At 29.7% G+C, this 13,506-nt stretch overlaps 3 protein-coding genes across 3 annotated transcripts in view; 2 read left to right on the top strand and 1 right to left on the bottom strand.

Annotated features, from left to right (window-relative positions):
- Positions 1 to 853, top strand: part of LOC100209441 (cytochrome c) — a 2,643-nt gene extending 1,790 nt beyond the window's left edge. Inside the window, exons 2-3 of the mRNA XM_065791704.1 lie at positions 358 to 665; positions 750 to 853. Coding sequence (XP_065647776.1) covers positions 365 to 665; positions 750 to 787 — 339 coding nt within the window. The 5' untranslated portion in view covers positions 358 to 364 and the 3' untranslated portion in view covers positions 788 to 853. The remainder of the gene's footprint in view (positions 1 to 357; positions 666 to 749) is intronic.
- A 3,516-nt stretch (positions 854 to 4,369) lies between these two features.
- LOC136076244 (uncharacterized) lies at positions 4,370 to 5,604 on the bottom strand. The gene is made up of 3 exons (XM_065789718.1): positions 5,378 to 5,604; positions 5,129 to 5,315; positions 4,370 to 5,083 (listed from the first exon to the last, which is right to left on the bottom strand). Exons 1-3 carry the CDS (start codon positions 5,602 to 5,604, stop codon positions 4,370 to 4,372), a joined length of 1,128 nt encoding a protein of 375 aa, XP_065645790.1.
- A 4,960-nt stretch (positions 5,605 to 10,564) lies between these two features.
- On the top strand, positions 10,565 to 11,293 carry LOC136076243 (zinc finger MYM-type protein 5-like). The gene has a single exon (XM_065789717.1). The coding sequence runs from the start codon at positions 10,565 to 10,567 to the stop codon at positions 11,291 to 11,293; it is 729 nt and encodes a 242-aa protein (XP_065645789.1).
- The last annotated feature ends 2,213 nt before the right edge of the window (positions 11,294 to 13,506 follow it).

Here is a 13,506-nt window from a genome sequence, read left to right as displayed (position 1 = left end):
GTGTGTGTGTGTATATATATATATATATATATATATATCAAGGTGTTAGCCAGCCCAACGGCATGGTGGAATTCTTAATGGGTTTGAAATTCCCAAAATTCAATTTTTTAAATTTTTTTAAGTATAGGACATTATAAATAAAAATTTTCAATATTTTATAGAACAAACACAATAAAACAATAAGTATTCCCAATTCCGCAAAAACACAGTAAAAATTATATTCATGGCTAACACCCTTTGTGTTTGTATGTATATATTATATTATATTATATATATATATATATATATATATATATATATATATATATATATATATATATATATATATATATATATATATATATATATATATAACAGATCAATTATGGGAGCTGAAAAAATTCCAACTGGAGATGCCACAAAAGGTGCTAAAGTTTTTAAACAAAGATGTGCACAATGTCATGTAATTGACCAAAGTGGAAAGCACAAAACTGGACCTAATCTTTATGGATTAATAGGTCGAAAAACTGGACAAGCTCCAGGTTTTAGTTACACACAAGCGAATCAAAATAAAGGAATTACCTGGAATAAAGATACACTGTGGGTCTACTTAGAAAATCCTTCTAAGTATATACCCGGAACCAAAATGGTGTTTGCTGGAATTAAAAAAGGGCAAGAGAGAGCTGGTAAATATTTAAAAAATTTATGTATAATTTTTTTAATTGTCCTGTTATTTGATTTCATCGCGGTGATTTTTTCTTTTTTCTTAGATTTAATTGCCTACTTGGAAGAAGAGTGTAAAAAATAGAATTAATAAATTGTAAAATAATTATTATGCATCTCATGTTTTTAAAGATATAGTGTTGTTTTATAATTTCTTCTATCTAATTTGATCAAAATTTATTTTTAAAGTGTTCTGCAATAATTTTAAATTTAAATCATTATCTTTATTCGTTGTATTATTAATTTCGACTCTTAACCGCTTGACGCTGAGGCATTAGTTAATTTTTATGATTTTTGATATTATCTTTAACAACTTGTTTTCATTGCGTAAAACACTTTTAAAATTCCACTAGGTGGGTCGGCTTCAGTCTAAATTTTAACTTGATTATGTTTACAAAGCTCGTAATATGGATAAAAGCTATAATAATTTTGTGCATTTGTTAATTTAAACTTTTAATTTATGAACTATTTAAATAAATAATAAAATACTTTTCTTTTATATGCAAAACTTAAACCCTTCTTTTATATGCCTGCCAAAACCTAAACGCTTGAGTCGATGTAAGTACACTTCACTGCACGCTTATCCCTATTTAAGTCAGTCAATTTAACGTATACTTCACTATGACTACGGTTATAACAGTCGACTTATGCATATATTTTAATAAACTCTAAAAATTAAAAAAAGATAATAATAGTTAAAACTTTTTAAAATAACAAAGTTTTTACGAAGGATTCGGAGTCGCAACTTTGCCAGCCGCGCCTCATAAATTTATTATTACACAACAGCGCAACGCCGCTATTGAACTAAAAAATTAAAATATTTAACATTTTTAGCGTGCAAATAGTGCTTATTTTATGTGCATAATGGTAATACGCGTTAAATATGTTTGCGCGTACTAATAATGAATGCAAACACATACTTGGATACACAAAATCCATTTATATTACCGGATTCTTCCGGAAATAAAAATATTTTCCGGATATTTTTAGGAACGAAATTTCCGTGGTTTTTAAATTGGGTAGGAGTATTTGACAAAGATATATGTTTTATCATGAACGAAAATAATTTATATGTACAATTGTTATAAATAAGTGATTTTCTTCGTATGATAAAAACGCGTTTTTATTTGGTTGTAAGTTGTGGAGTTTTTTTTTTGCATTTTTTTTTACTTAAATCTACTTTTTCTCTGCCTAATATCCAATATATTTTCTTTCTTACTGTTTGCATTCTATCACTATCTTATTGTTGAAAATATTTAACGAGAAGTTTGATAAAATGGAAATTAAGTTATTAAATCTTCAAGAAGAAAATACTAACTAAAAAAAAAAATTAGTGAACTCATGGGATCGGCGGAGTTTCTTAACGAGAAATATAAATCAATCATTCAAGAATCTCAACATCAAACCAAAACGATATAACAAACGTTATTGTCAAAGACAAAACGTGGGAATTGAGCGAGGAAAAGATTCTAAATGTTTTAAAGTCAAAACTTGGTTTTAAACGTAATTTTGAAGTTGAACGGACGCATATGACGGAACAGTCCTGTGCGCTCGTTCACAGGACTTCCGTTTTTGCGAAAACAGTTGTTTAAAAAAGCAAAAGATTTGAGAGCCAAAGGTAAATATGCTAAAGTTGTATATAATAAACTTGTAACGCGCGACTTTTAAGAAATTCTTTTATCTTAGAGTTATTATTTTATCTTTATATTTTTTTAAACTTTTATTGTTTTTGAATACTATAATGGATTCAAATCACTTTAGTAATTTTTATATTTTTCAATGCAATGATATTATACTTAACAAAGAATCCGATCCGGATCAAAGTTATATTAGTGAAACATAAATTCGATAATTATTCTATTAATTAAGTCTTATAAAACATCACTGGAAAATCCAAATAACTACAGAGGAATCAGTATTCTACCTATTTTTACGAAACTTCTCTAATATCTTATCGTACACATATGTCCAGATATCACAGAGAGTCATTCACATCAATTTGGGTTTTAAAAAAAATAGCTCTACCCTTCACGCAGAATTTCTCCTGAGTGAAACAATAAAACACTATAAACATAACAATTCACCTGTATATATATGCAGTTTAGATGCTAACAAAGCTTTTGATAGTTGTAACTGGGAAATACTATTTGAGAAACTATATTATCAGAAAAAAATCCCACTATCGGTAGTTCATACCATCTCATCGTTATATCGCGCAGATAATGCTAATGTATCATATCTTGGATACACATCAGAAGAGTTTAGGTTGTCTCATGGAGTTCGACAAGGGTCCATACTTTCGCCTCATCTTTATAATATTTATACTGAAAATCTTTTAGAGAAATTTGTCTCAGAATCCAAAGTAGGAACTTCAATAAATTGGGTATACACTGGTGTCATTGCATATGCTAATGATATAATTTTGCAAAGTTCAACTATATCTGGTCTTCAAAATCTTATTAACATCGTCCAAAAGTATCAAACTTTATCAAACTAAATGCAGAAAAAACTGAATTCTTAACATCTGGAGTAAGCTCGATCATAAATAATGTGATTTATGTTATGACACTCCTATTTAGTTTCAAAGCAATTTAAAACATCTTGGTTTCTTTTGGGATAATAAGAACAAAAACATGACGGCAACACTCCAAAAAATGAATATAAATTAAAGGATAACGCAATTTTTGTCTGTTGCAAAAGCTCTTATAAGAAACGGAATTCGCTTCTGCCACCCTGCTACGATTATTTGTTTATTTAATTCCCTAGCTATTTCAACGCTATTATACGGACTATAACTGGGTGATTGCAACAATAAGTTTCTACAGAATATTGATAAAGTTGGACGATCTGTCTTAAAATCATTTTTTAATATTTTTAAGCATAGTAAAAATTACCTCCATTTTTTTTTCAAAGTAGACTCTGTATCGAACATTCTTATTCATAACAAATTAAACTTATTTATCAGGCTACTTAATCACCCCATATGTTACTCCATTATAATGAACGACTCAGTTGCCGTGTATAAATAATCAAAGTTTATTTGTTGGTGAGATATGGCTAATATGCAAGCAATTTGGTATTAATATGCTTAGTGTATGATCGAGGGAAATAAAATTAAAACTGCACGCCCTAAGGAAGTGTTAGATGCCAATAAATATATATATAATAAATATAAATAAATATAAATATATATATATATATATATATATATATATATATATAAATATATATATATAAATATATATATAAATATAAATATATATATATATATATATATATATATATATATATATATATATAAATATATATAAATATATATATATATATATATATATATATATATATATATATATATATATATATATATATATATATATATATATATATATATATATATGTATATATATATATATATATATACAGCGGTGGCCAAAAAATAAAGACCACTCTTTTTTTTTCAAAATTTATTTTGAACCTTAGTATAATTTTATATTGGAAAAAGGTATCAAAAAAAGAAAAAAGTAGTAGAGAAATGTATGTTCTGGGCCATTTTTATTTTCGACCATTTATCCAGCCACAATTTTATATATATTTTAAGATACAAAATTGACCACAACTTTTATGAGTCTTTCAGACTTACTCTGCATGGGTTTGAAGAACCTACTTCTTATGGATCTGAAAGATCTATCAATTCTTTATTGTCAACCCATGAGTTAAACGATTCAGGATATCTATACCAATTTACTGGTGATTTATTTTTGAGTTTGCGAATCACTTTTTCAATTCTAAATATTTCTTGATTCGTTTTTTGCAGTTCTTGTTCATAAAAAGTTCTTTGTATTTCTTCACCATTATTGTCAGTTATTTTATAAGTTGGAGGATCTGTGTACTGAATTAATGATATAGTAAAAACTTCTTCAGTCCATCTTGGTGTGTATCCTTTTTCAAATGTTGTCTTCTTTTTAGTTATCCTGACTCTATCATTAATTGAAAACTTTGGTCGCACTGTTTCTGATCGTGCATTTCCGTTCAAGTTTAACCAAACAATATTTTTATTCTTTTCATCACTAGCTTTTCCTGGTGTCATTTTAATTGAAGAATGTCTTGTGTTGTTGTATTTATTTACCATTTCATCTAAGACGTCAATATATTTTCTAGTAGAATTAGCTGAAAAGTATTTGAACATTTTCTCTTTCATTGTTCTATTCCAACGTTCAACTACACAACTTTTTTCTTCATTTTCAGTTGAGTATAACTCAACACCTAGAGCTTTAACATGCTTATTATAAAATTCTTGACCTTTATCTACCCACAATTTTCTGCACTTTCGTTCTTTAAATATTTTATTTAAATCATTTTCAACATCAACTCCAGTTTTATTCTGTAATGGAACAATCTATCCATACTTTGAAAATACATCTATTACCATGAGTAAGTATTTTATACCGTTGTTGAATTTAGAGAAAGATTGCATATCGACTAAATCAGCAGCCCATATTTCATCGATTCCATTTGCAATTACTTTTCTTTTTCTGAAATGTTTTATAACGGGTCTATGAAGTTCGTTCGCAAGTTCGTCAGACCATTTCACATTTTTTTCTTTGACTTTTTCGCTGATCGATTGTAGTTTTTTTGAATACCGACTTTGCACGGGTCTTTCAGACCGAGTCCAAACTTTGCTTTAGAAGCGATGATAGGTTTTATAATGCCTCTTTCAATTTTTTCGCGTGTAGTTGGATTTTTTATAGCGTCCATTTCTTCAATCATTATTCTGTCGGCTAAGTTTCTATTTGCAGTATCTGTAAAATGTTGATATGCGAGATCATGATGATAAGCAGCATTATCAACTCTATCTATAGGTTTACTCCATTCTTTATGCGTCAGTAGAAGTGATTCTCTCATTTAAATTAGTACCAGGACCAGCAAAGTTCATTCCAGGTAAGTGCATCTCACCTGGGAATTTTGCACATGGTAATTTTACTTTTTTAGTTATTGAATTAAAAGAGTTGACTAAGTCTCCTTTCTTAGTGGATCTGACAAATTGAGTTTTTGTTGTTCCGCAAATGTCGCAAGTTCCGCGAATCTTTATCTATTGTTTTTGCTGACAAAGTTTTGTTGATTTAGTGTATTTGTATTTTTTTTTGCATTTGACACAGTACATTATTTTATATATAAAAAATAATTATATATAAAAATGGATGTTGTCGATTTATCATGGAACGTAAAAAGAAATAAACGAAATAGTAGTAAGTTGTTACCTAAAAGTATAAGAGGAATTATTGTTGGAAAGTCAGGTTGTGGAAAAACTACTTTATTATTAAATTTACTTTTAAGACCTAGTTGGTTAGGTTATAATAATTTACAAGTTATTGGAAAATCTCTATTTCAGCCTGAATACAAAATATTAAAAAGATCTTTTGAAGAAAAATTACCAAAAGAAGTTATTCTTAATTTGTTTAAGTATCAGGACAAAATAGAAAATCCTGAAGAAGTTATTAAAGAAGTCTCAAAAACGTTTAATGAGAAAAATAGTAAAGTTGATATGGAGTGTAAATTTTTTGAGACAGCAGATGATGTACCAGATCCTGAAGATCTCGATGCTAGTAATAATAATTTAATGATATTTGATGATTTGCAACTGACAAAGCAAAATAAATGTGAGAAGTATTATATAAGAGGGAGGCACAGTAATGTAGATTGTTTCTATCTTGCACAAAATTATTTTATGTTGTCTAGATAGACTATAAGAGAAAATGCAAATTTTATTTGTTTATTTCCACAAGATTCAAAGAATTTAAATCATATTTATAAAGATCATGTATCGAGTGATATGTCAGAGGATGAGTTTAAAAAGTTATGTAGAACTGCATGGAAGAAAAAGCATGGATTTGTTGTAATAGATTTATCTTCTGAAAAAGATGATGGAAAGTATAGAAGTGGATTTAATAATTTTTATATTACATCTGACTATTTTAAAAATCCTTAAGATCTATAGAAAATTGTTTGATTTTTTAAAGATTCTTGATAAATAAATTTTTAAATATATAAAAATGCCTTGCATATATGTAAACGGAGACAGTAGTGAAATAGTAACTAAATTTAGTTATAGTATTGAACTGGATAAAAGTAAACAATATGAAATGGCTCTAGTTGGTTTAGAGACATATTATAGTTTTCCAATTATTGATTTTTCAAATAACAATTTTAGATTCAGTCCTGATAATGGTGTGACTTGGTTTGATGTTCTACTTCCAGTAGGAGCATATGAAATTGATGATATAAATAAATATATTGAACTATTTTTAATTAAAAACGGTGGTGTAATATCAGGAGTTCCAGTTATAAAAATCGGAGCTAATAACAATACATTACGTTCAACTTTAAATATTCAGACAGGATATAAAGTAGATTTTACAACTACAAACTCAATTAGGACTGTTTTAGGTTTTAGTTATCAAATATATTCAACAGGTTATTATGAATCTGAAAGTATTATTTATTATTTTTCTAATTTCAAAAAGGGAGAGGTAATTTCGGTAAAGAATTTTATGAGGATTTTGAACCTGCAAAAAAAAAAAAGATAAAAAGTATATTTGCTGTTAGGGTCTGTTGTTTCGTACAGAAAAATGACTAATTAACGCGTGAATTTTAATTTAAAAAATTGTTTGTGAAATTTTAGATAAATTTAGTAAAAATTATCTACAATTTTAGGAAATTTTTACATTTGGTCAAAAAGTAATAAAAAATGAACACAAAGTGAGTTTATGTGAAGGTTATTTTTACAAAAATTGTCTGGTCTTTTCATATTTTAAATATAACGGTAGAGTGTGTCGTTTTTTCATTTTTTTATGAAATTTAAAAATAAAAAAAATTAAAAAGAATTTTTTTTTTCATATTTTTGAATAATTTATGGGAAATCCGAATCTGCAAAAATCTGCATGCGAATCTTTTTTTTTTAAAAAAAACATGTCTTTCTGGTGTCACCAAAAAAACATGTCTTTCTGGGGTCACTTTTAGTTTTGAACGGAAAAAATAACTAAAATATGACTAATCAAATGATGGTGTTTTTATCTAAAAAAAAAATACTTTGTTTAACTCTTGATAGACAATAATTAAGTTGAATTTTAAAAAAATTTTATAATTTATCAAAAAAATTCACAAATATGATCACATAAAGTGAGTTTTTGTGAAGGTTATTTTATACTATACATTCTCCACCCAGTAAATGAAATTACAGTTAAAATAAATTATATTAAAAATATTTTTCAGATAAATTAAGACCAACACGGCTCTCAAAGTTGCTAGCCTTAAATATAAACAACTAGATGGTACTTTTTTTCACAGTTAGTTGGTTCAGTTTTTTAGAAACCTCCATCAAAGTTTTAAAAATTGCTCTTTTAAGTTCCATAGCTGGAACGATTTTTTTAATATTGTAACAACATAGGCTTGCAGTTTAACCAAAAATTGTGTAATTTTTTTTCTTTTATCATGTGCTAAAGAGGTTTAACCCAAGAACGTTACATGAAGCAATCCTTTCATTTGTAAAAGATATTTTATTTTGTGTGGCTAAATTACTTAAATATCAGTGAATAGCAAGTTTGATTTTTCAACAGCCGGTTAAATAGATTTACTTTGTTTCGAAGGAGAAATCTGTTGAAATCTATTTCAACTATTTTAAAAAACGAATGCATGAAGTTTTTACTATATTTTGAAAAACTGCTCTTTCAACAGCTTCTATGTTGCTAAAGAAACTGGTGTTATTTTCGCATAGTTTGCGAAAATAACACCTGTTCCTTTAAAAAAAGTTCAGGCAAAAACGAACTCCACTGTCAATTAGAGCTATTGCAACCGATTAAAACTGAGTTATACGTTTGGTTTTTTGAAGTGTTTTAATCTTGTTTTTGTTGGTATCATTATCCATTTGAAAACAGATGTTTTAATTTATTTTAAGGTATATTGAAATTCCGTTAATTTTAGTAACGTTGTTTGAAATACAAACTGTTCCAGAAATTAGAAATTCCATTTTCCGTAGGTTTAAAATCTGTTAATCAGTTCCTGCAGATCAGTGGTTGACTCAGCAAAATCGAGACTCAAGTTTAATCATTTTGAGATTGTTCTATTTAAGATGATTACAGATTAAATGTTATATATAGATTAGGCGATAGAATAGTTGCCCTACTCCTTTTGATAGACTAAATTGATTTGGGGAAAATACTTAACGAGATATGTTTGTTCATATTTGAGGGAGAGAATGTGCGTCGTGTTTTCCTGTTTCTATCAAATTTTACAAACAGAGGGAGTTCATCTTTTTGATGATTTTTATGGAGGATCCGAATCTGCAAGACAAAATATGTTTTGCTGGGGAAAGCTTAGTTGTGAACGGGAAAATGACTAAAATGAAAATGACGAATCAAAGAAGGAAATTTATAACTAAAAATTATTTTTTTGTAAAATTTTTAGTCTAGTAGTTAAACTTTTAAATCAACATGACTTTCACTATCAAATCGTGCATAACTATTCTAATAGAGACTTTTGATATTATTTTGGCTTCCATAGTATCTCACCAGTTTATTGATGCAATCTATCTTGATTTCTCTAAGACTTTTGATTCTGTACATCACAAAAGACTTATGTTAAAATTAAGATACTTCGGCAAAATAATAAACAGCAAATTCCTACAATGGACTTATTCCATTTTAGTGGGCAGAAAGCAACGCGTTAGATTTCATAATAGCAGCTCTGTTTTGGGTTGATGTTCTCAGTAATGTTTCTTAAGGTTCTGTTCTTGGCCTACTTCTCTTCATTCTGAAACAATGTGGCAAAACTTTCTGAAATTTCTGAGACATTTCCCAATAATACTAAACATTATTCTAAAATCATATCGCAGACTAATCTTGTTAATCTGCAGGATCGTCTACGTTTGATAAAGTGAGTATGCGCTAAAATAAGGCCAAGACTCAATCTGTTATATAATAGATCAATTAAGTTCTGAAACAAACTACCTGAGCAAGTAACATTCTACTCAATTGTACTTTCTTTTTCAAACATTTATATTTAAACTGGTTGTTTATAGAGAGGAGTTTTCCCTGCTCGCTGCATGTATAAATTAAATTTAAATTCAAAGCTACATTTACAATAAATAATAAAGAAAAATAATAAAAAAAATAATAATAGTAATAATAATGATTATATATATATATATATATATATATATATATATATATATATATATATATATATATATATATATATATATATATATATATATATATATATATACAGAGCCGTAGCAAGGGCGGGGCCGGCCGGGCCGCGGCCTGAGGTGCCAAAATTGGGAGGGCGCAAATTTTAATAAATTAAAAAAACAATAATCAGTTTATGAAACTAATTTTCACGGCGTCGCTGCTGTTGATAAGAAAATTAATTAAAATTCCGCCTCTTGACACAAACTCTTAAATATTAAAGCTCATATACTGAACAAAAAAGCGCCCTATAACACTAGCATACCTTTGATAACTTTTGAGCATTATAATTCTATTATGAGTCGAACCCAAAAGTTATCTGGTGCTGAATTTAAGAAGAAAAGAAAACAGCGCCAAGAAAGTGACGAGAAACTACAAAACTGTTTCAAAAAGTGGTTGGTAACAAACTCAGTGGAGAAACAAATTATTTCAGAGGATATTTGTATTGAAATTAATGACAATTCAACAGATCCTATAATTGACTTTAATTGAGTTCAGATCATCATTTGGAATTAATTGAAGGGGAGATTTTCATCAGCCAAAGTCAAGAAGAATTTTGCACAATTGATTCAGAACAAACCAGGGAAGATGAAAATGCCTAGCTTTCAGGCCCAGCTGAAATGGACGAGGATGAACTTCATTCAGAAATCTTAGAATTTCCGGTGGCTTCGGAAGAAAATTTTCAACACTGGGATCCAGCAACATGGCCTAAAATAACGGACAAAACAAGATGCTTTTTGATTGAGCATAGGCCAGAGCAAGACAGAAGAGAATTTTTCCCAAACACGCTGTGTGATTTTGACAACAGAATGCGACACTTCAGCTCAAAATGGTATGAAAAAATTCATCCCAATGGTAAAAAATTTATTCGCACTTGGCTGCAGTACAGCAATAAAAAAGATTCTTTATTTTGTTTTTGCTGTTTGTTATTTTCAACAACAAAAACCAACAATTTCTCAGAAATTTCTAAAGGGTTTTGTGACAGGAAAAAACTAAACCCAAGAATTCCTGAGCATGAAAACAACAATGAACACCAAAGATGCTATTCTGATCGGAAAATTCTTGAAAAAAACATCAAGGAAGGAAAAACCCTGGATTCTGATCTGCAGAGAGTTATCAGTGGAGAGATGAAAAACCGGAGAGACATCTTGAAAATGATTGTTGATGCAATTTTTTTCTGTGCCAAGAACAATCTTGCCCTTCGGGGAACAACAGAAGACATCGGTCAACAAAACAGTGGCATTTTTCTGAACTTAATTGAGTTGATTAGCCATTATTATCCTTTAGTGGCTAAAAACATTGCGTCCGTTAAAGCAAAAAAAACCACAACATCCTACTTTTCTCCTTGAATTCAAAATGATCTGATTGAGTTACTTGGGCAGAAAGTCAGGAAAGAAATTTTGTCAAACATCAAAGAATCTAAATACTACTCTGTTCTGTTTGACTGCACTCCAGATACCTCCCACAAAGAGCAGATGACTCAGATCATCAGGTATGTCCGCATCAGTGATGAAACCTGCACAATTAAGGAAAGCTTTGTGGACTTCATTGAATCTCACCAAAAAACCGGAAAAGGTCTTGCAACAGAGATAACTGAAAAATTGGAGAAGGATGGTCTAAGCATTTCTGATTGCCGGGGCCAAGGCTATGACAATGGAGCCAATATGTCTGGAAAATACAATGGCGTCAAAGCTCACATCCATTTTCTTAATGAGTCAGCAAGATTTGTTCCATGCGCAGCTCACACTTTAAATCTTGTTGGTGTTCATGCTGCTGAGGTTTCCCCACTCATGATTACGTTTTTTGGAAAGGTTCAAGCCATCTTTAACTTTTTTTCAAGCTTCACGTCAAGATGGGAAAAACTGATGAAAACGTTGACCATCTCATTAAAGGGAAATAGTGACACAAGATGGTCTACCAAAAAAGAAGCAATTACACCATTGCACAGAGAAATCAAAGATGTTCTTCAAGTTTTGGAATCCATTATCCACAATCCCATGACAAATGCTGTCACAGTTAGCAGTGCAAAAGAACTTCTCATTCATATTGATTTCAGTTTTTTGTGTTTGTTGGATTTCTGGTGTCAAATTCTTTCTCTAATTGACCGGGAAAACAAACTGCTTCAGTCAAAAACCATTTCAATTGACATTGCCGTAAAAAAAAATGAAATGGTTGAAGGCTTCCATTCAGAATTTTTGAGATGTTGGGGTGGACAACATTATCAAAGATGGCACAGAAAAAGCTAACCAGAGCGGAATTGATGGTGGCTTTCCAATTAAGAGGAAGCGCAAAGTGAAGCGAATAGCACTTTATGAAGCTGAAGATGAAGATGACTCTCACCTTCTCACAGCAGAAACAGAATTCGGATCTCAGTGCAACCTTGTGTTTGACAGCATTATTACACAAACAGAGTGGCGGTTTGAGGCTGATGTCTGCTGTATCCTCTGATATTGGCTACCTCAGTGGGCATTCACTCTCTAAAAGTTCAGTGGATGAACTCAAAAAAAAAGCTGCAAATTTATCTTAAATTTACAAGGCAGATTTAGATTCTTCTGATTTCCAGTCAGAAATGGCAAGCTTTAAATATCAAGCTTTGAAAAATCTAGCCCGATCGACATTTTGCAGCTCATTCATAAGTATTCTTTGACCGATGCTTATCCCAACACAACAATTGCTATTCCTCATCATACCAGTCTATTCATCTTCCTCACCATACCAGTCACAGTTGCTACGTGTGAGAGAAGTTTCAGTAAACTTAAGCTCATAAAACACTATATGAGGTCAACAATGGTCCAAGAACGTTTGTCTAGTTTGGCTATAATTTCAATTGAAAATGAAGTGGCAAACAACATTGATTTTGATGATGTCATTAGTGAATTAGCCTCAAGAAAAGCCAGAAAAGTGGCATTGCACTAAAGTTTGTGCAACCTTAATGACAAATTTTACTTATAACTTGATGTGATAAATTTTTTGATCAATAAATAATTTTTTTCGTTTAATTCTCTTCACTTTTTTTTTAACGGGGGGGGCGGGGGACGGGAGGGGAAGAGGGGGCACAATTTTCTTTTCTGCCCGAAGCGCAACATTGGCTTGGTACGGCCTGTATATATTATATATATATATATATATATATATATATATATATATATATATATATATATATATATATATATATACACACAAAATAAAACATATTAATTATTGAGCTTATCATATATTTAAAAAAAATATTTTTTTGATTATAATCTTACTTTCGTCACATTGTCAACTTAAAACTCGGATGTTTACGTCCAGGAATTCTTGCAAGCTAGACTTTTGCCATTTTATTGAAGTCACGATGTCCCCTGTTGGTTCTGACCTGATCTTGCTTCTTTTCATTATTCTAAGAAGTCCGGTGAGTGGTACAATTCGAGAGACATCGAATTCATTCCAAAAATCTTGAATCCACCAAACTGCCCGCAGTTTACGATTAGCGTAAATGTTCGCTTATTTATTCGATCCAATGAAAAATATTGAAATAAAAAACATTTTTATAATCTTCATTTACAAATAGTTAAAAACT

The sequence above is a fragment of the Hydra vulgaris genome, chromosome 02, assembly GCF_038396675.1.
Source record: "Hydra vulgaris chromosome 02, alternate assembly HydraT2T_AEP".
NCBI classification, from domain to species: domain Eukaryota; kingdom Metazoa; phylum Cnidaria; class Hydrozoa; order Anthoathecata; family Hydridae; genus Hydra; species Hydra vulgaris.
The sequence above is the reverse complement of the archived record's forward strand: the minus strand, read 5'-3'. Positions and strand labels throughout refer to the sequence as shown.